We start from the raw sequence: 23,269 nt of genomic DNA on the forward strand, positions 1-23,269 counted from the left end.
CTTGTCATGGATAGCGTATTGAACATATCAGAGAGAGAAATGGGAATAGTTCATTATTTTCTAGGGCTCACAATGAGCCTGATGTATCTCATTGCAGGCCCTCCACTGACAGCTCATTTTCTAGACAATCCTGGCATTCAGTTCACAACGCGGCAGGGCAAGAGAGAGAGAGAGAGGAAACACAGAGACAGAGAGAAAATAGGGCTCCGGATCTCCATTGCTTATTCATGACGCTGTGGCATGCTAGGTGTGTTAATAATCTCCGCAGAAACCAAGTGAATCACAGTTGTTTGTTGAACACCTAGCCAAGCTGGGCCCCAATCGACAGCAGATGGGAAAACAGGGGGATCAGGATGATCCCAGACAGAGGGAGGGAGATTAAGAACAGGTAATGTGCTGAAGTTGATGGGGGCCGAGTGTGTATTAAAGAGAGAGGAGAGAGTACCTGAATTTTAAATCTGTCTGAGAGTGTGTACACAATGTATGGAGTGTGTGTGTGTGTGTGTGTGTGTGTGTGTGTGTGTGTGTGTGTGTGTGTGTGTGTGTGTGTGTGTGTGTGTGTGTGTGTGTGTGTGTGTGTGTCTTTAAAGGTTAATCAGAGACAGAGGGAGAAAGAGAGAGAGAGGGAGAACGATAAAGGGATGGCACCTGAGAGAGAAATACTGTGTGGTGGTGGTGGGGGGTGGGGGGATGGAGTGAAATTCAAGCAGCAGAGCTATAGCACTGTCTCCAGTCCACTCGGCTCTTGTGGCCCCGATTGATTCTCGCTCTTGACGGAGGAACCGAGAAAGCAGCCATTTTTCCGATTGGCACCATTGTGTTTTTAATTCTTTGAGGTCACTGCGTGGGCACGGCCCGTCTCCACTGCAATATAAAGCTAGCAGTAATAAGACTGAGGGTTGAAACAGAGGGCTGTATGTCTGCAGGGGACTTGAATCACACACACACCTAATGGTCAAGTCTTACTTATCAAGCCAGTGTTGTTGTCAAGCCTGGCACATGCACAGGTTTGAAATGCCGTTCCTCTCAGACCCCAGAGTTGGCATTTAAAAGTGCTAAAATGAAACATCAACGCCTTAAAAGCACGAGGATAAGGACAAAATACTAAAAAAAAGTATTAAATTAAATATTTACAAGTTAAGCTTGGGGTCGGGGGGGGATAGCAAGGCACAGATCAAGAACAAAAAGTGTAATGATAAAAAATGAAGTGCAAATAGAAGAAGTGTAGTGCAAACAGAGATGAAATGGAGTGCAAGAAATAAGTCCCTCCACAAGATGAGTAATTAGCAGCAGTTTTTGTCGTGTTTTGTACAAAGTGGCCAGTGCTGCGTGTAGGCGTGTATATGTTTGTATTAAAAAGTTCTTATGGCTGCTGCTGTTGGACACGTAGAGGGTGGGAGTGATGAATTACAGTCCAGACTTGTTGGGGCAGATTATGCTTATAATAATTACATAGTGATCTTAGTAAGATATCTTAAATGACATTGTTTCTGCTCATTATGTGTCTTAATAGTGACTCTCTAGAAGTCCCTTCATCACCTTCCAGTGATGCTCAATGCCCACTGGCATCTTTAATGGGACGAGGATCTCGTACCTCCGGTTTGATGTGGGCTTGCTGCCGTGGATGTTAATCTGAGCTGAATTTACATTTTACAGTGATAATCTTATCTTGTGAGATAACATGTAAATTCAACATAATGAGAGGTTAACAAAGCCTCCTCTGCTGTGGTGTTCTATATTTGCGTGCTTCCCACCCACAAACAGTGCGAGCGCAGAGGCACCCATATCGTGACAGTGAAATCAGCAGTGAAGCCAAGGCAAATTATCCTTCCTTCAGACACTGTTACAGGTTTCCCATTCAGTGTGTTCTTGCATGTCTGTTTAGATTTCACATGTGAAGTTGCACAGTTAAGGAGGCTGCCCTACCAAGGAAAACCGCAGCATCAGTCGTTTCATCACATGCACCCAAAATGAGCTACAGTATGTTTACGTTCGAGAGACAAAGCGCTCTAGCAGCCGTCATAAATACGCTGAGAGCAAAGGAGGAAGTCAGGTGATGCTGCAGAGCGTCTGCAGAGGGACGAGGTCAGGGTGGATACTTCACATCTTAAACCACTGTTTGTTTCCTGTTTCCTACCCACAGTTCTTTTAACCACGACCGCAATTGTTCCCAAACTCTAACCAAGTGCTTGTTATTGTGAACATGACTACATCGTGTTTGCACTTAGCTAAACCTTAACCATGGTGATGTCACATCGTAGAGATGATTTACAAAGGCACAGAGAAGTGATGGCATCCTGCCGGTAGTGGCGTCTAATGAGAAAATGCTACTGTGTGACGTTCTAGAGGGATGGACACACTTTTTATTTCATTTGGAGGATTTGTAGTAGTTAAACCAGCAACTCTAATCTATTGAAAATTGCATAGTAATTTCATTCCTGTCTTGGAGTGGTCATTTGATGACACTTCCATGGTATATTTTAACACTTCATTTCCAGCGCTGCTCCAGAAATCCCATCGCTTTCAGTTTTAGTGGAAATGAAAAAGCTTCATGAGTGACTCTAATGGCTGCTTGTCAGCTGAGAGAAAGATGTCTCTGGCACCACCGGGGGAATGTGTCCCCAGCTGATTAGCCATTGTTGTCTGTCATGTCAGGAATGCAACTTGTGTGTGTAACAGTAATGTCGTCCTCCAGAACCACTCTGCTGCCCCTAGGACAGAAAAGAGTAGATGTAACTCCAGACCTGACCCTGATCCTCTGGTGACAGCTTGAGTTCCTCTCAAGAGCCCTTAATACGCCTTTACCAAAGCATGACTTACCACAGCCATGTTGCTGAAATGGTACGACTATAGACTGATAGCATGTGGAGTAAACAAGCTGATGAGGACATACTATACACATAGACTAACTCAAAGGAGCCTCAGTGTGTGGCTGGAAGTGGGCAGGATAGTCACCGAGTGACTGCCAAAGCAGGGCTTGTATTACAGGGATCCCAGGATATCAGACACCAGGCGGCCTGTGCTCCCTCCAGGCAGGGCAGAGTCTGGCAGCTGGCCCGTAGCCCAGATAGCTATAATCAGCTCCATTACCTGTAGCACTGACTCCCATTTATGAGCCCTCATAGTGGAGCCATACTGCTATACTGCAGGGATTTAAGGATGCTGGGAAATTTAGGAAAAGTACCAATGGCATGCAGTGGCACATGCTAGAGCTACACCTGCTGCAGACATGTATACATTGTACACACAGGAGCGCACTGGTAGCTGCACGCCACTCAAACATGTAGTGAATGGGGAGAGATTTTCTGGGCATTATGTGTCTTGGCATGAGGCATTTGTTTTATCTTCTCCCTCTGTGAAAGGGAAGATTAAGAATATATTCTGCTCTGTTTAAGGGGAAAATCAGCTGTCTTCTGACAAGTACATTGTAGCCTGCAGTTTTCTGTCCAGAATACAAAGAGACATTTATCACTGCAGCTGGGGTAAGGGAGGAAGAGAGAGAGAGTGGGGGGGTCTCCTGTGCTGCAGCAATGTGCATTTCTTTTTTTAACCCCTTTTACTTCCTTTCTGTGTGAAAAACACTGCACCTCCATCCTCTTTAATCCATTTGATATTTCCTCCGTTCTGTTTTTCTTTCTTTCCTCTGTCTCCCCCAACGCCTTTGTCATCTCCACCCTGGTTTTTATCTTGGTTCTCATCACCTTGTTTCTCCTGACAACATTATAACTCAGATGGAATATGTAGAAGGAATATGTAAAGTTATGTCGTCCTCCTCAGTTGTGGCAACAAAAGGTTACTACCTCAGGCGTACTGCTATAATATTTCCATATTCTGCTCTCCTCATGTATATTCAGTGAGAATAATTTATTCTCTAACATTTTATAGCCACTGTTGAAATGCAGAATTTCTCTCGCACAGATCCTCACATATACTGTAAAACACAGCGTGGCAGAGTGTGCTCTTTGGATTTGTACTTGGCAGAAGTTAAACAGAGGTTAAAGAGAAGTCATCCAAATCACCTCTATCATTACTGTCTCTCATTCACCAATTAGTGTCAGTGTTCCTCGCTGTCCCCTAGATGACCTTGCAGGCATGATCTCACTATGTTGTAATTCCACATTTTGAGTAGGTCTCAATAGTGGGAAGCACGTTGTGGCTGCCAGTGACCCAGATTATAAACTATTGATGAGCAAGCGAAGGCATAGTAAAAAGAGGAGAGACCTGCTGAGGTGTGTGTGCACCCAGGGAGCCTCCCATGACCTTTTCTTGGCCAGCGGTCTCTGCAAGACCATGCTTGGATTTTGTCTTTCAACACATCTTCATATTCAAGAACTTCCCAGTCATTGGTGCTCTGTTTATCCCCAAGTCAGTGCATGAACTAGGAAGCACATATTATATTAGCTGTATACGCTGAATAAAGATCAAAATTGTAACGTGCATAACCTGAACACCACGCAGAGTTGCAGGTCAATCTGAATGGCTGTATTATGCGCACGCTGTAGTCGGATTTGACTTGTTCATGTGTGAGAAAGGTCAGCAGCTGAACAGGATGCAGAGTGGTGTTTCTGCAGTGTGGCGTAGCCGGCGGTGGTGGATAATCAAATTAAAGCAAATTCATCAACATAAGAATCACGAAGGTCCTCAGTTTTGTCTATTGTGCTGCTAATACAATGTTTCCTTTAGGCTGTCACACATCTTCCTTGGCATTATCAAATCACATTAGTATGTTGTGTAAAATCAGGTCAGTGTGAACCATGTAAATACTACAGCAACTGATACAGAAATCTGCTTATTTACAGTATTAAGGGTATAGTCTGCAAACAAAAAATAGTTTTGATACATTCCAGGAGGCTTTATGTGTCGTTCCTTTTATGCGTAATTGACTAAAGGACAGACTTCACTCAATGGATGCATCTTGCCAGCCAAATGTGACTTTTCAAGCCCCACTGTCCCCCACCTCCTTAAAGGGGAGGATAAAAGGTAATGGGAGAGGTCGGCTGTAAAGTTTAATGGCAGACAGGAAAGTCTCAGAGTGGCTCTTTTTAATGATGTGCCTGTTCTCTTGCAGTCCTCGTTAAAGATGAGGCCAGAATGCATGCTGAGGACAGGGAGGGAACTGTGGCCAGACGCCGCACTGCCCCTCGTCCTCTGTAAGATCTGCAGTGGGGGTCTCGGGCTCCTTTGTGTGTTCTCTAGCACATCGCAGACATCCTGTGCTCCTTCTGTATTCAGCTCGCATTAGCATCAGGAAATAAATACAGCAAGCAATCAGGCCGCGACCTCTTATATCCACAGTGCTGCCAGCCCCCCCCACCCTGCCTCACTTCTCCTCCCCCTCCTCCACCTCCTCCTCCTCCTCCTCCGCTGCACTCTACATAGGTTTAACTAGCTTGGATTTGCAACTGAATGCCAAGCTTGGTGTTTGGCTTTACCACAGGGCAGGTTGTTCCTCCGCGGTCTCCAGAGAAAAGAAGCTCAAGGATGGAGAGGGAGCGAGAGAATTGGATCTTTGACACCTGTCACTTCCACTCTGCTGCACCTTGCTCCCTTGCCACACATAAGGACTTTTCATGTCACAGCTCAGCATGTTATCATGAGTGGGCACAGGGCCTGAGAAATCCAATTACTACCACTGTGTCAGACCCCTGCCATCATCCTTATGTATGCTATAGTCATGTTCCTCAAATCAGAAAAGATGTGCCTATTAGTTCCTTCTCTTTTCTTCAGTCTCAGTCTTCACTCTCCCTCCTCCATTTCAATCTGTGTGTCTTAGATACGAGCTGCAGCTCTTCTCGTTGACTGCCTCGCTGCTGACAATCCTCTATACGGAGTAGAACTGGTTGGTGGGTGGCTAATGCTACGGACATTGGTTCTAACTGTCTGATATTAAGTGGAATCATGGTGCAGACCTCACTGTGGTGAATAATGGAGAACCTGGGAGAGAAGCAGCATGACTCCCAGATGCCAAACAGAAAGGCCTTTGTGACAGGGAAATAGAATCGGTTGGAGAGGCCTCCCTCTTGCCTTGCCTGTGCCCAGTCGGTGTAAATCTAATGCATCCCCACGCAGCAAGGGCCTCGCTGTGTTTTCCTTTTTTCTTTCATGTGTTGCTCATCCCCGAGTGACACTGTCCATCTTGTTCAGTGGGAGACAAGGGGACTGTCTTTTCCTCTCACCATCCATGTCTCAGTGTGGCACACCCCCTCTTACTGTATATGTTTCTGCCTTGCTGAGCTAAACCTGCCAATCACACTGCATACCACCACACTCACCACCACCGCACTCACCATGCTACAGTGTCCTACTTCCAGAGGTTGTTAAAATTGTCGGGAAAAGGGACAAGTGGAATTTTTTTTTTTTTTAAAGAAGAAAAAGCGGAAAAAGAGAAGAAAATGAGAGTGAGGAGGGACCGTGCTGGTGCTTCTGCGACAAGATAAAATGGAATATAAAACACATAGTCCTGGATGACACAAAGTGAACATGACTGCATGAGAAGCCACATTATATTAATTATGTAAGGCCACTCTTTTGAGGCAAAGCTGAAGCTCACAGAGACAGAGAGAGAGACACAATCCTACGATATTGGTATGCTGCCCAGCGTGCCGTCCCCAGTTGTTTGGAGCTGGACACACTGACAGGCTCTGAAGTATTGTATTTATTTCAGATGGCTAATAGAAATAGCACTTGAGAAAGGGGGAAAAAAAATAGTCAAAAGGGAAAACTATGAGAAATGTCTCTTAAAGGCAAATGTGAGACTATAATGGTTTCCTACTCTGGGATGTTTATGGGTTATAGATTGTTCAGAACCATTAAATCATAAATCTATTTCCCCACAATTGATTAGTTGTGTTTGTTGACTGCAGGGAAGAAAATGTGAATTCACATATATAAATCTTAGTGTTGGTGAAACATCTTTAATTTGTCATGGACCTTTTGCTTATTGAAGGAAAGTTCCATGCCACACCAGCCATTGCTTCCATCATCCAGCGTTATATTTCCCTGACATTCGCAGTTTGTTGTTTCTCTTCTGCCCATTAAAAGTGCTGAAACTTACACTTGTGTAATAGGGATTTGCTCTGACTGATAACTATGAAGGAATGTCACTCCTGATTCAGGAAGTAGATGCTTTGACCTTAGGGAATTTCCTGACGTGAGCACTGTTTTTTCTCAGCGATCACAGTCCTCAGTGCTTCCATCCCTACGCCAACCCCGTTCTCCTCTCCATCCCTGCTCCCCGTGTAGCTTCCCTCCACACCCCAACCCCATTTTCAAATGTAATTTAGGAGTCTGTTTCTGTCCCCCTTGCTTCTCCCAGACTCAAGGGTTTAGGAGCAAATTAGCTTGCTAGCTCGGTCAAGCTTAAACACAGAAATGCTGCATTTGTTCCAGTGTATTTAAAGATGTCCTCTGCCGATGTATTGTGGAGGAAACGAGCCAAGCCAACAGAGGCATGCAGGCAGGCGATCTGGCTGGCTGGCACGGCGGAGTGGGCAGGTCTGCAACTGGGACGCCAGTGGCCCGCTGTGCTGGGTTCTGGGAGTGCATTGTACTCTCGCTGTGGGTCCGGAGCAGCAGAACACAGGTTAATTTTAAGCCCATCATTACAAGGGTAATTTGGACGCTGAGAATTGACAAGGGTGACATTTGCTGTGTCATTATAGCATCACATGCATCTCATCACAATACAGCACTTGAACTTCTACCGGGCTCAAAAACGGATACACAGACTAGGATAATCAGTTTGAGTGATTGTGTTTTCAAGACGTCTTTATTATCCCCTGTTATTAATGACAGTATCTGTGTCGTGCTTCCTGAAACCATGAAAACAAGAAAATACCTATGAAAGAGTCCAGTATATTCTGTATTTTATCAATGGAAGCGTCATTTCAGAGCTTACTTATTGTAGATTGTATTATCTGTTCATCATCTATCACCAAAGTCTTGAAAGCAGAAAACGTCACGGAGGTCAAGAACTAAATTGGCTGACAAGTTAGATCGTAACTGAACCGAGGTTTGTGTTGATGGTGTGGAAATAAGTAATAACACTGCTAATAATGCAGTAGCAAAGCAAATCTTTTAACAAAAAGTCAAATCAAATAAAAATGCAATTGTCTCACTTTTGAATGATTCCTCTCTGCGTGATTCTTCCCATTTTAACTGGAAACGTATCAAATTATGTGAGCAAGATGAGCTCAAGTTGCAGTTTCATTTTTGACTTTAATTGGATTCTTTTTTTTTCATCTTGTATCTTTCATACTTTAAAATAATTATCCCTTTTAAAATAATTCTAACCCAAAGATGATTTTTTTTTCCTCTGATGAAATTCATCACTGAATTACATCCCTGATTAGTTTTTCTTGGAAATGTTATATATGGCCACAAAAGTATCTAATTTACTGCCACAAAGTTATTAAGCTGATTTTTCTTCTTCTTCTTCTTCTTCTTCTTCTTCTTCTTCTTCTTCTTCTTCTTCTTCCAGTGACTGCGATGTGGTTAGTGTCATTACCTTGTAGTAGAGGAAAAGACACATTACATGTTGTTACAATTTGTAGTTATTAGCTTCATCATTCAAACAAATATACACTTAATGACCCTCCCATCATCATAATGTCTTAACAAGAAAAATCTGTATTTATTTTCTAATGCCATTTATGCATTTATGCACAGGTGTGCAACACATCCAAATGCACCGCCACATCCCAAAAATCTGTAAAACAGCTTTTTTAAAATGATAATCTAACTCCCTCCAGCAGAATGATACATAAAATGTGTGAATTAAGGACAGTGATTTGGCACAAACAGTAAAACTTGAACAGAATCTTTGTTCAGTTGTTACTTTCCCTGCAGGTGATCTGTATTTAAGTGCGGTCTCTTCAGAGGCTTGTTTGGTTGGTGCTGTTGTGTATCTTGGGAACATCTCCGCAACCTCTTTTCTTTCTGTTTAGCCAAGTTCAGCCTTATGTAGCCAGGCTTAGGTCTTTATGCTTCCTGCCTGGGTTAAATCCAGTCCAGAGTGCATGAGAGAGAGTTAAACAGTCACTGGCTCATGCAGCGTATGAAAACCAGGGCATGAATTATGGTCTAAAAACCTACAGATCACACAAGATCCAGCCACCGTAAATCCTATCCCTCCGAGTGCCGCATTTGTCACGACAGAAGCCAAAGGAGACGCTTGTAGAGCCTTACAAAACTGTTACTGAGACACTGCAACCTCAAGGAGGCAGTGATGGCAGGAGCAGGGCGCGATAAGGTGAGAGAACCCTCTCAGTAAAATAGTATTTGTTGCAGAGGCATTGAAACCAGCCCACTCATGTATATCATCATGACAACCAGCTCGCATCGTTTCCACTACATCAAGCAGTCCATTGGCTAGTGGTCCTGCTTTTGAGCAAAACAGTGCTCTGCGATGACATAGTGATTTATAAAACAGCATAGCGGTTGCTTTTTTTTTTTCCTCCCGCTGCTGTACACAGCTGTTAAACAGATGCTGTTTGTACCAATTTAGAAGCTAGTGCATTGTTTGTCAACACCAGTTTGGAAATTCATTCTTTATACCAGGACCTGCTGCAGAATATACAGGCTGGGCTGGGCGAGGGGGAGAATACCGGCCGTGGAAATAAACAGTTAGAGAATTTGGCTTGAGCTGTTACTTGCTTTTAAAATAATTATTGACAAATGCAAAAGTATAGTGACAGTAAGACTGGCTAAAAATCAAGTTAACGCGCCATCCTGCATCAGCTTTTGGGAGGACAGGGGCAGGTCTGCTGGAAGTGACAAGCTATCAGACACTCTCTGCAGTGCTGGATGGATTAATCAGTGAATTCATTCCTGATAAATTGACTGGTACTAATGCTCAGAAATAGAACCAGGGCCACATGAACCCCTGGCTTCACACGACAGTACTAACAAGGCTGCCCAGTGAGTCTAATTTCCTCGACAATTAATATTTGACTGAGAGCATAGAAGCAAATCTGGTCAGATAGGCAGAAATGAGAGGAAGAGATTTTTGGGTGAAGGATTTATTTAATTACACCAATGTACGTGGGACAGCGGTACTGATGAGATGAAAGAGGAGAACAGAAGGAGGAGACGCATAAAGGATGGCATGCGCGGGGAGCTGCGAGGGATGAATTTGGGGGCGTCGGGGGGTATAGCTTGATGTGACTGAACCAGATGCTGTGGGGAGAAGGAGAGGGCTCGACGCTGTGTAGAGAATGATGGCTTGCGTGGCGCAGTAAGGGTGCCCCTCCACTGTTTGTAAAAACAAGACCATCACACTCCATCTTGCCACTCCCGCAGGAGCCAGGCCTCCAGGCTGATTTATGGCCCACAGACTGAATTGGCTGGCTGGGATGACAGCAGTGCTTGGACTCTCCCTGGTGAGTAGTGTAGGAGGCTGCCTGGCCAAGCCTCAGCCTCAGCTGGCCGTAGAACTGCCCTCCGCTGTAGTTAGGGCAGACTAGATGTTAAGCTCCTTCCCCAGCGTTAGGATCAGGCAGGGCCAAGCCTGTTAGGTCTCGAGCACGCTTTGGACTCGGAGCGCTAACCGAGCACAGACCGTCATCCGCTATTCTGCTGGTGCCATATTTTCTGAATATTTCCTCCCCTGTGACACTTCCCTCAGCTTCTGCATCACAGGCTCCATCAAGACTCTGTAGTAACAATTTAGATTTAATCAATCTTTGCCATGTGACTGCCAGGATGGAAAATTAATGTGGAGAGCAATTAGAAAACAGCCATCTCACTGTCAAAGATACACCAGGATGAGAGCAGAAAAGTGGACGGCATTTTAGTGGTAAACAGAATCCCTCTGTACACCACTCAGACATGGCAGGCTGTGTTGACTTCCCAGGCTGTCCTCAGAAAGGGTCACAGGACTGCGGTCGCATTTATTTAACTTTCTGTAGATTGAATTCTTTTTGGATTTCATTCGTCTTGCACAGCAGCGAAAAGAGACACAAAGCATAATGTCAGAGTTGCTGTTTGCTCTTTAAGCACCAGAGCTGAATCATTGTCTTTCCAGGCTATGGACAGGCTACATTTGATAGCTTTGTCACAGCATTTTGATAGGGTTTAATATCAAAGACTGCGAGGAAAGAGAAGGAAATCAAAGGTAAACGGTGAAGCCTATGCAGGCCACAAGGAAAGCGTATCCAGGTTTAAATTGCTGTAAATTATTTGCTCTTATAACAGCTACAACACAGGAACATCTACGTAATGCCGTCTGGCTGTCTGTTCAGGAGGATCTATTTTAATATGACAAACAGAATCAGGACATTCATTGTTACCGCTACAACAAAAATGTCAGTATACAGAAGAAATACAAAAAAGTAGTTTAAGCCAAAAGTGGCAGACATTCTTTGTAAAAATGATTTATCATGCCACACTGCTGTTCCAAATTCTTTTTAGGGTTTATCATGCTGTAAAACCAAACTGACTGAATTGTGTCAGACTGCAAGTCCCCATCGCCTTGTGGCTGCAGTTAAACTAAGAAACACAGAATGAAGATTTTGTCACCTGAATCTGGGTTCACATCAGCTCAACCCCGTCTCTGGCCCTCCCGTCTGGCCTTCTGTTGCTTGTGGCTGCTTACACTCATTTCATAGGATCACATCATTGTTTTAAACCTTCAGGCTGTGTGTGCCGCTTTTGGAGGGAAAAGCGCCTTTTGTTTTCCAAGCCAGGCGCCATGTGCTAGCCAAACAGAACGCAAAATAGCTGGCGGAAGCTCAGGGAGTTTTTCGGAGAGTTGCCTCCTTCAGTGAACACAACCCTTCCCTTTTGTGTCTTTTGCTGATTCCTGTTTTTTCCTACATTAGCAGCGAACAACTAGCACCTCCAGCTGCATGACAAGGGATCATTACATGCGCTGCACGAGGGTAAACTGAGCAATGAGCTTGTCAGGTTGCGGGATCCCCATGCTGAAGCTGAGGATCTGTCTGCTGCAACTTGAAGTTAAGACGCCTTCATCTGATTGAGGGAAAGAGACAGGATTGAATCGGCTGCTGGCAGGCTGCAGATGCAAGATGAAATGGCAGGGAACATGTGGGTTTTCTCTCCGTGCTGATGCAAAGTGATGCTATTCCAGGTACAGGAAAACAGAAAAACATGGCCAGTGTTATCAGGAGGATTTGGTTTTCACATTTGAAGTGGCAATATTTATTATTTTCCAATGCTATGCATACCTATTTAAAGTGCTCCCCGGTGCCTTTGCCAGTCTTTGAGTCTTAATTCAGCATTAATGTACAGTATGTCTGATTTGATACCAGCGCTGTGCTATTTGATACATGGATTTTTTGCCTGCAGTGCCATTAGCCTGCTTGTATTTTAAATGTGGAACACTAAAAAACACAGGCAGCCTCCACCTCCCGATGGAGCTCCCTCAGTAATTAATAGGTATTAAATGGTAGATAGGAAACGTTCCCAATGACATCCTGCTCTGTACTGTACTTTAAGTCTGTTCCTGGAACTGATTGGCAAGCTTATTTTCCTGATGACTTTGAATACACATTCACAGCAGGAGGTGCCTTCACTGTCTTTGTAGTTGTTGACTTCCAAACCTAAGAAACGCTGCAAAAGCCATTAATTCATCTCTTACTATTACAGATCGCCCGTTTTGTGGAATAGGAGGAGATTGTGCTTTGTTAGAGGTCGATGGCCTGTCACTTTTTTTATTTAAATTTTGTCTCTTCCATTTTTTGTGGGTCTTTTAGAGCAACATCTGCGTTTTATGAAGCTCTGAGCAGAGGCAGGATGTGTGAGTGTTAATGGCACTTGGCTTTCATAACAATGTCATTTACAACCCAGTTGCTCTCCCATAGACCCCTGAAGGAAAGGAGAGAAAATGGTATTCACTGCATATGCATGCACTGCTAAGTAGAGAGCATACAACTTGTGTATATTTCTTTGTGCCTCAAGGCTTTTCATGCTTTAGAAAGTGCTTCAGGCTATAGAAAAAAGCCAAAGTATTTAGAGGAAATTGCATTCATTACCAACATGCTTGTAAATCTTTAATCAGTGGGGAAAAAGACCTACTTTGTCAAACATGTCAAACAAGATTTGGGGAGAAATTTCAGTTGACTGAATGTAGAGCTGAAGTCTAGCATTTGTGTACAAGTTTGAAATTCATGACAGAACTTTCCAATACATATTATTACACGCAGAGATTTTCCAGTGCCAGCCAAGCGCTAAAATATAATATTTCCAAACACTTTACATTGCTGCTTTGACTGAAAAGCCGACTGCCTAAAGCATTTTTATTGTTAGCAATATATCAAAGAAAAGGCAACAGAAAGGGCCAAGTTCAAAATAGAGTTAATGACAAAGCAGCTACACATAGGATTTAAAAAAGAACATGGGATTTGAAAGGGCTTTGAAAATACTGTTGCAGCGGACAATCTAATCTAGCGTGTGGGCATGTTTTTTATTATTAATATTATTCATCATCCTCCATTATGTTCCTGCTACCTGGTAAAGACTTTCTGTTGTGATTACATTATTACATTCTGATTGGATCCCTTCTCTTTAAACAAAACCCCCAGATTCATGCCTTTTGTCTCCTTGATTGCCGCCGGTGCAGTCCCTTGGACCAATCAGCATTCATGCAAATTTACATACAAGCGGGAGTGCAGCTCGTGGAAAATATATTCAATTCGCTCATTTTCAGGCCTCATAAAATGGTTTTTACTATGTAGAGATTTTATGAAACAGCATATTTATGCTGCAGTATGGATCATGTGGATAACAGTATGTAAAGATACTTCATAAAGTTAATATTTCAGTTGCACTGAAAGAAATGCTGGCATGTGAGAGTTGCAAAATGTAGGCTATGTTCACGATCCTTATTATAATGGCGTCCTTTGTAAGGAAGAGGATGCCTCAGTCTGCATTTATTTCTGAAAATGCCATGTCTGTGTGTCAGCGTGCATGTGTGTGTGTGTGATGTGATCAAAGGAAGCTAATTTTGTGCCGCCTCTGTCTCACTATCAAGCATTCATGTGGTCACTCATGGTCTGCATTTCTGCTGCTGGTGTTCATGTTTCCAGCCTTCAAGCATGATGATTCCTCCCCCAGAATGCAGGTTCAAACCCCCCATGATACTCTTTACTCATTCATTCAGTCATTTAGTCACCATGTTATCTGTCAGCCTCATCAGATTATACTTTATGAGAGACACCTCTGGCATATCTGCCCCTGAAAAGCCTGTCTCCAATCTTTAAATATCGATCCCCAGGGCCTAAGCAGAGGTGCCTCTCATGAGTGCAGGAAAGAAGGGAGAAAAACAGATCATTAGTGATTTTAATTAGGTGATCTGTCAAGCTGCGATTGCCAGATGTAAGCGTATGCATTTGGGTCGATGGCAATCCCTCTCACAATCCCCTCTTGTCACCTTGGGCCTCTGGAACGCAGGATGGTTCTTGCTAGGAGTGAAAGAGGCAGTGGGGGAGTGCAGAAATGTGTCATCGCGTTATCTGTGCGGCAGGTTCTTTCTCAAGATTGGAGCAGGTGGAAAACAAGATGGCACTGGGGCACAGAGAGATTTTGGAATTGTTTTCTAGGGCTGAATAATTCTGAAAGTGTTTACTATACATGTGCTTTATCACAATCGATATTTTTTATCAAATCTCCTGAAGACAAGCAGAAAAATGTTCTGATTTATTTCTAGCCCCGAGCTCTTTCAGCAATTACAGTGCACATATATGTGAATTGAAACAAACAGGAGAAGAGAAATTGCAACATTTCAGTTTAAGAGAGCATGACACTTTTTTTGTTGTTGTTACGCTGTAAAAATTGTCTTGAAAGTCCTCCCCCCCAACACAACAAAGTACAAAAGAGTGCAGTTATACAGACTCAGGCAAATCTTTCTTCACTCCAGCGTTAAACATCATTACATATTTATAACTCGGCGCCAGATGACAGAGACAGAGAGGGAGAGAGAGATGAACCAGGCAACAACACCGCAACTCGTCTGCTGTCTCTCCGTGAGATATCTGATTGCACTGTTTAAACCTGCCTTTCATCTGATGTTTCTACAGAAAACCCAATTACACAAGAGCTGCAAATGGACTTTTGATTTAACAATACATAATTTAATTGGCATATTAGAAGTGCCCCAAACATCCAGCTCTAGTCATCAGTGGGTAGTGTTAACAGGACTGCAGTCTTCAGCAGATGCAGGAATGCATTGCAAGTGAAAGCAAATCATCCAGAAATGTTTAACATGGGCTGTTTTAATTAGAGCAAAACGCAGCAGTGTTTTTCATGTACTTACTGAGTTATTTCATGACTGGTGTGACATTCTTGAATCAAACGAAGGCTACACGGGAGAAAAAACATGATGAGACCTGTGTGAAAATGAGCAGAGACGCCAGTTCTACAGGCAAATCTAACAATCGTGTTTTCTCTTTGTGCCCTCACAGATCCCAGTGAAGGCTTTCACTGCCAGGACGAGTGTCGCATCCTAGGCCACTCCGACCGCTGTTGGATGCCTCGTGTCCCGATCCCGGCACGCGCCAAGTCACCCGAGCACGCCCGTAATGTTATCGCTTTGTCTATCGAGGCCACCACAGTGGATGTGCCGCACTACGAGGATGGCACCACCAAGAGGACTTTTGCCACCTTCGGCAAGGATGGGCCTGAGGACGTGGAGCGGGGAGAGATAAAGGGAAAGCGGACTCAGGAGTCTCAGGTGTGTAGCCCCAAGGCCAATGGAGGGGCTGTCCGCGAAGCTGGCAACGGGCGCGAGGCAGCCAGCCCCATCACTTCCCCTGTGCACCTGAAGAGCCCAGTGTCCAAGCCGTCATCTGCCTACAACACACTGAAATGCCGCGACGCAGAGCGAATCGCCAACCACAGCCTGCTGCGGCAGCCGGAGGGGAAGGACAGTGAGCCAGCTGTCAGGGAGATCAACACGCTTCTCCACGATGGCCGAGACAAGGAATCCCCCAGCAGCAAGCGCCTGAAGGACATTGTGCTTTAGCGAGCTTCTCTATGACACACACCAACATGCATACACACATACAGTGTAAACTCACATATATGTACCCCGCAATAGCTGTGTGTACACAGAAGAAAGTCAGGCTGTGGAAGTAGAGAGACATACCCATTTGCAGTATACAATATTCAAGAACCAGCTCGGGCTGAGGATGATGAACTGTAGTATGCTGCAGCTAGTTGTGTGCTCAAGCCGAGGTAGTGGATGTGGCTTTGTCGTAGTCGCAGTACTTTTTCCTTGTTTGCTTTTCGTTCGGTTTTCTTTCTATCGGTCTGCAATCAGTGGACAGGCAGGTTACTGTTGACTGCATGGACATGGCCAGCGGAGCTCTCCAGCCCTTGCGCCAAAGCAGGACACTACGTCTTTGGACACCTGAGGTGCCACTTCTTAAGTACAGTTATGCCTTTTGAACTAATTTTGTATCACAAACTGATGTTTGCCTTCTTTGGTTTTGCAGTTTGGTCTGACTGCCAAAATCGCTCTTTGTTCCTTTGTATAGTGAGCTTCATCAATGTAATAAACGACAACAGACATACACAGGATTCATCTAAAAATATCCTCAATTTACTCCAACAGTTTTCAGTGCATTCAGGAGAAGGAAAGGGAGGCCTCTCAGTCTCATTTGCCCCTGACTAATAAGAGAAACTTTCTCTGCGTATCCCTGAGGACATCCTAGTGTCATCAGACTGTGAGGTCTTTACAGTATTTATATTTTATCAAGGATGGAGCTAAATGAACTCTCGCTATCTGCCCAGCCGCTCTGAACTCTGGAAGTGGGACAGACAGATCCTTGTGTTCAAATTGAGTTGTATGAAAAAAAAAGACTTCCTGCTTTTGAAATCTCCTGTGCCCAACCTTGATTGTAGCCAGTGGAGCACAAATTAGAACTTTGTGCTCTGGTCTTGTACTTTTTTTGACTTTTGACTATGGGGCTAGGATAGAAGGGATCGTCACTCATGTCTTGCTATGTGAAACTCTCTATAGGGTTTACTATTATCATTTTTAATAACCCGTTGTTATGTGACAATCCCTTTAATGTTTTGTTTCAAGAGAAAAAAACAAATAAACATTGGTGTTCAACTGAAGCTACAGTAGCGTTTGTTACACAAACACAAAAATAAAAAAAAAACATATGCCAAAATATATTTTATAAATAATTTAAAAATGTATAATGAGAATATTTAATGCTGTGTAGTTATTTTATGAGTAAGTTATACTTGAAATTAACTTGCTTTTGTTCATTTGTCTTTTGCTTTTATATTGAACCTGATTTGTTTTTTTATTTTCGAGATGAACTTGGATTATTTTTTTGTTTACTGTGTGACCCCCTGGCAACTGTTGCAGTCTACCTTGTTGTAAAGAGTTTCTTATTGGTCAGTTCTTGTGCCATCAAGTTTCTGTGTGGGCTACTAGAAAATGTAAAAAGACAAAAAAAAAACAACAAAAAAAAACAACAAAAAAAGCGATATCAGCACCAACATTAGTGTGTCAGTTCAATGAGCTTAGAGTGAGATAGCAAAAGAAACCAAAAAAATGCAAACAAAACCTTAAAGATTGCAGGATGTTGCTTAATCTTAGTATCTAAGGAGGAGAAACACAGACTCCCAGTATTCTTCAAGCTGGTAACAGGGTTCCACCTATTTTATCTGTCTAATGAGTCGGCTTTCTTATCGGGCCCAATTGAGTTTAAACAAGACTTTTTCTGCTTCAACTGAGGGCATTTGGACTTGCAGACTAGCTTTGCTCAGCACTGCTGTCACCCCGTGCCATCTGTGTTCAGTTGATCTCAAAGATAAAGTTGAGACCGGAGTGGTATAAACAGGGCTCTCCCCTCCTACGAGCACCACACAACAGACTGGGTGGAATCGTGTTGGAATGAACTAAGGTCTTGGAAGAACCGTGTTGCACATCAGCAATGTGGTTTTATGTTGCTTTGCAGTAAACTATGTACAATGTGGAAAAATATGAATGAAAATGGACAAATTGCATACAACAAATCTAGATCTTGTAGCTGAATGTTTTGCTGGTCTCACCCATGGCTTCTGGCAACATGAAAATCGGAATAATCACTGAATGTATACAGCAGCTTATAATTAAACTATTAAATGTTCTCTGCTTTGTTTCCTTGTCTTTACTCAACTCGGTTTTAAAGTTACACTGAATTTGAATAGTGATACTGGAGCTATAGTGCAGATTTTTTTAATGTTCAAACACAATTTTTGGACTTATTTGGGTACAGTCTCTAAACTTTAGGCCTCTGGATGACAAAAACTGACTGACCTTGGATTATTTTCCTCAAGGGCCGACATTGCTCAGAGACGAGCCGTCAGCTTCCATGGTGAACTACTGACTGGAGCGCTTCACAGTAAGTTTCCTCCCCTTGGTCAACAAGTGCCTTCTATCATCCCATTCCAGCATCTAACATTTTGGAGGATCCATTGTTCTGTTCAGTATGTATTTCACTGAGAAAGTGAAAGTTAGCTAGTTAGGCTAACAAGCTTCCACTGGGAAAATGGAAGCAAGCTAGCCAAGGTTGCTAACATTGGCGCTGATTGCTGCCAGACTTAACTCATTGCTCGTGCTATTTCAACACTTGCTGAGTCATTGGCAGCTCGGACACGCTCAGTGCTGTGTTTGTCCCACATTATACAAAAGACGGAGCTAGCCTAGTCTTCCATGGGTCGAGATGCAAATGACCATCATCACATCTCGACCCACTGGTACTGGGGACTGCTGGTCCTGTCAAAACTCACAGTACCAGCTGTCCCATAACCTCAGGACTCTGTATGTCACATGATTTGAATCACAGCCCTGAATAAATAATGTACAGAGTTCTCAAATGACAGATGGGGCTAAGCAGCAGCTAACAGTGATGCCCCCCCCCCCAAAAGTGGTCAGATGTCTGTGTGGGTGTACTGTATGCAGAGTATGGCCACTGGAAATTGTGATTTGACCAACTATATTTATGATCAAATAAGTGCACAAGCCGAAACACAAAACAAGGACACATATACAGATTGTAGCAAATACAAATATTAATTTAACATCTGCGTTAATATGCATTGAGGTTATCAATCTATAAACCAGCAATGGAAGTGAATGAGTGCTGCAACAGTGTGCATCAAGTTGTCTCTTTTGAGCTACATTTAGGTCTGCAATAACATACTCACAGTCTGTAATGTGAAAGTCTGAGAACTGTCCTTGACATGCATGCAGGAGCATGATAACACACAGAGTGATGTCTATTCTATTTGTCATGATAAAATGGAAATTAACAGTTGGAGTCGAGGCTGGCTCCCACTCTGCATTAATATTCCATGCATTCTCTGTTGCTCTTTCCCATTATTTCCAAAGCAGGCCTCTGGGAATGGTCCAACAAGTGAGGTGAGTGTGTGCTAGTATCTATTTCTGATGGTGGTGCTCTTTTCATTTACTAGAGTGGGTCACACGTGCCATTTTTGAGACATTTAACATCTCCAAATGTCTCTCAGAGCACAACAATACAGACACTGATCAGGACCGTGTAGCCCGTCACTGAGACTCACATTCAGCTGGTGGTTAATGCGCTTTCACAGCCAGCAGTATGATGTCATTACAACACCAGATCCCACTTGAAATATTGATTTATTAGTCGACTTTGAGTGGAAGGTTCTAAAAGCTATGAAATAAGTTGAAAGGCAAGACAGAGCCTGATTCTTTCTCTGCGAGTCTGCAAAAAATTTCTATGACATTTTCACTCAATAAAGGCTCCACTTTTCGCCTCCCCCATACGCAGCAGATGTTTCTCTTGAGTAAGTTTGTATGGATTGATGAGGAGAAGCAGAGACTAGATGTAGAACAGGATGCATTCCAGCGCTGTAGACAGAGAAGAGGGGAAACACACAGCTGCCCTCCATGATAAGAAAAGGAGGTTGGCTTCATTTCTATAATTAATTTGCCATTCCCTCTATACCCTCTGGTGGAGCCAACATGAAAGCTGGTCTGAAAGCGCACTTGCTAACACATCCATTAGTCTATAAGGAGGATCTTGTTTCTTCCAGCTAAGTTCTCTTCTCATGGGCAATACCACTATTCTAGCCCTGCCCCACTCGCATGAGGTATTCATGCCCTTTCAGTAGTGTTTAGACCCCTGGGTCTCCATAACAAACTTGCCTGAGCTGAAGGTACACTCCTGCCTCCAACTGAAGGGCAAAGTATGCATTTTAAAATGCACTTTAAAGAAGCCAGTCTCATTATAATTAAATGGAAAAACCGACTTAGTAGCACAATACTGCAGTGATTCCTGTGGAAAAAAACTTTGTCTCCCATATCAACAGTACCCCCCTGGGTGAAACCTTATTTGCAATGCAGGAACCGTATTTGTAAATCCCCAAAATGGTGCTTGTCCACGCATATTTAATTACTCCTGATTCATGGTGGTCATGGAGAATATTCTCCATTACAGCGAGATTTATATCAAAGGTTACCAGGACACACATCCTATTAACATCCTATTAATGTTTAAATTATCATTTTGCAAAATGGTGAGAGGGGGAATCAGAGAACAATTAAAATGATTTATTTCTGACACAGACATGCATTGAAAAGGAGCAGGAGGAGGGCCTGCAGCCGCGCATTCCTTCAATACAAAATAGTTTGTCGCCTGCTCCTTTGAACGAGACCTCCCCCCTTCAACCAACCCCCAATCAGGCGCGCTGATCTCTGTCACTCTATTGACCTCATTCTATCAAAAGGGTTTGCAGCTGCTCCTACCTCATTATGACCAGCTACTGCTTTTCACTAACCTCTGGTGGAGGTTCACCAGCGGATTAGGTGACAGCTAACAAAACATCTCAGACAGTTAAGTAACAGAAATGTCTTACTGCCTTGCTTGGATAACAGAAGTTTGGCAAAAAGGAAATAAAATAATACAGTCAACTGATCTAAAGTTTAGAGGCATTTGTGTGAGAATTCTTTGTTTTTGTCTGTCGCTACAGATAACTGGGCTGATTCAGTTTTATCTGTTATTTGATGTGGCTGGAAAGTCCAGTGGCACCATATGAGACTGTTTATTGCAGTGACTGCTCCCTCAAATACAGTATCTGCAGATAATGATTTTCTCTCCCTGGTCCACCGTAGTTTGCCAACTTCATTTTATTTCAGGCATGCAAATGAGACACTGACTTTAGGCACTTTAGGCTCACATCTCTTCTCTAATTTTCTTCCTCTGAGAAGCAGGTGAAGTGGTCAAGACTTCACAGTCACAAGGCAGAGTAGTTCGGTCAAACATGGCAAAAAAAAGTTTTCACTTTGACAGCTATTCTTTGTGCGTCTCGCTCTAGCTTGCAAATTTAAAACTATTAAGTATCTTCAAAGAAAAGCGCTGTTACTTTTTAGTCTCCAGCGATTTCTTCAATCATCTTCTTGTGCGTTCTCTCTGGATGAGTTACTAAATAGATAATGGTTTGTTCCACAGGTCCACACCTTTAAGCAAGACGATTATCATCACTGCTGGAGAGAAATCAGATCGGCCCAGACCTGGATTCCCCTTCCTGGTATGTGTCCTCACACCACATCTGCACAGTTCTCAGTCTGGGCCTGGGTGGAGGTTTGAGGTCCTTGGTGGATGCTGGCTTGCACTGCACTGCATGACAAGTTCAGACTTTGTACTGTAAAGGCTTTGCTGCAGTTGCAGTCATTTGAAAGTAGCAAGCTCTATGAATGGGATATGAGTTCAGGGGCTGTAGTGTGAAGCCAGAGAACGTAGAAATTATGACACGTCTCAGGCATATTTTCTTGCCTAAAGGCAAGGCTATCCAAACAAGAAGAATGGCCTTTTGTTATAGCTTTATATTGTATTGAAGAGGTTAGTCTTTGTTGCAGTGAGAAGTGGGCTGGTCATTGCTATCAGTAAGAAGACTGATTACCCTCTCCATCTCCCCACCACTGCTACATATCTAATAGGCCTGGCCAGTGGCCACTTCCCTTTGTGGTAGTCACAATGGAACTTTGATTCGCACTGAAATCAGTGGCTCAAACAATAGTCTACATTCACTGACCACTGCTGAGCCCTCTGTGAGTTGGGGAGAAGCGGCGCCCACATTCCCCCAGCAAGCTTTAATTGGAAGTGATGCTAGACAGATCATATCATAACCATCAGTGATGCCCTGATAAAAACTGACCTGGGAGCTGCTTTGTAAAGCCTCTTTGTCGGAGAAGGGTCCGATGAGCCCCAGGACCCCTCAGCCTGCCATCTCCAGCAGCAATCAGAGCCTGACCTCAGCCACCTCTCTCAGCCCTTAATGCCCAGGATGCTGGCTCTGGGGTTGTGGAACAGGGGCAGTTGACCTCCCCCTCTCTAGAGGATAAAAACGCTGATAGCAGGGACAAGAAATTAAAGACTGTGGCCTTTGAAAGCCTCCATTATTGTCAGTAGGAGCACAGCAATGAATCTCAGCAGCCCTCGTCATGGATGTGCATTATCAGAGAGGTGATTATTTGACCTAAACTCTCTGTTGCCAATGATTTATTTTGCCCTGGCACAGGTACATCCCCTGACCTCTCTGCCCTTTTGGAAGAAAGCACATTGACAGAAGATCCTATATCATAAGTGGTACAGATGTTTTTTAGGAACCATTTTTAATCCACCTTTAAGTCCATTTCAAACGTGTCATTCTGTCTCTCTGGAATTAAGCCTTTTACAGGAATATACAGCGTAATAAAAAGAATGGATCAGTTGCTCTAGTTGTTGCACTGCTGCAGTAATTCAGAAAGATGGATTGCAGTCCAAAGTGAGACCAGAATGTGCTGTGAAAAGCTAAAACCAAAGGAGCATGTCACTTCAAATGTCACTTCTCTCTGTTACTGAGGTATGCTCGCAGACCAGATTTTCTAAAATATGCAATATCTTCAAAAAACCTCTGCAGGAGTGAGAGGTCTTCATTTTCTGAAGCTTGTGTGTAGTTTGAAGATCTCTCGATGAAGTATGAATGAGCCGAAGCGTTTTCCAGCTGTTTACCTTTTTTCATTGCATTTGTGTGACTCACTCTCAATTTAACCCACTTTATTGATCACCCACTATGCATTTAATGGCATATTGATTTTAACCTTTTTGTTTTTCTGCTACCATATAGCATAATGTTTTTAAGCAAGCTGTACAGTTTCACGGTTCAGTGCTCATTTCTTGGCCCTCCGTTTTCATATGGAGTGCTGAGGAAATGATGCTTCCATTGTGTGCAGGTGAAGATGAATGCAACAGTGAAAATAAGCGTCTTGGTAGGAAGGCCTGTAAAGCTC

General features: G+C 43.4%; 1 protein-coding gene across 6 annotated transcripts in view; it reads left to right on the top strand.

The window, feature by feature from the left end:
• The window catches only part of pcdh19 (protocadherin 19), a 55,232-nt gene extending 37,128 nt beyond the window's left edge, over positions 1-18,104 (top strand). For all 6 annotated transcript variants that reach the window (XM_070962291.1, XM_070962293.1, XM_070962288.1 and 3 more), the window contains exon 5: positions 15,420-18,104. In XM_070962291.1, the coding sequence (XP_070818392.1) occupies positions 15,420-15,979 (560 nt within the window). In that variant the 3' untranslated portion in view covers positions 15,980-18,104. The remainder of the gene's footprint in view (positions 1-15,419) is intronic.
• Positions 18,105-23,269: the final 5,165 nt, after the last annotated feature.

Source organism: Chaetodon trifascialis, chromosome 5 (assembly GCF_039877785.1).
Source record: "Chaetodon trifascialis isolate fChaTrf1 chromosome 5, fChaTrf1.hap1, whole genome shotgun sequence".
NCBI classification, from domain to species: domain Eukaryota; kingdom Metazoa; phylum Chordata; class Actinopteri; order Chaetodontiformes; family Chaetodontidae; genus Chaetodon; species Chaetodon trifascialis.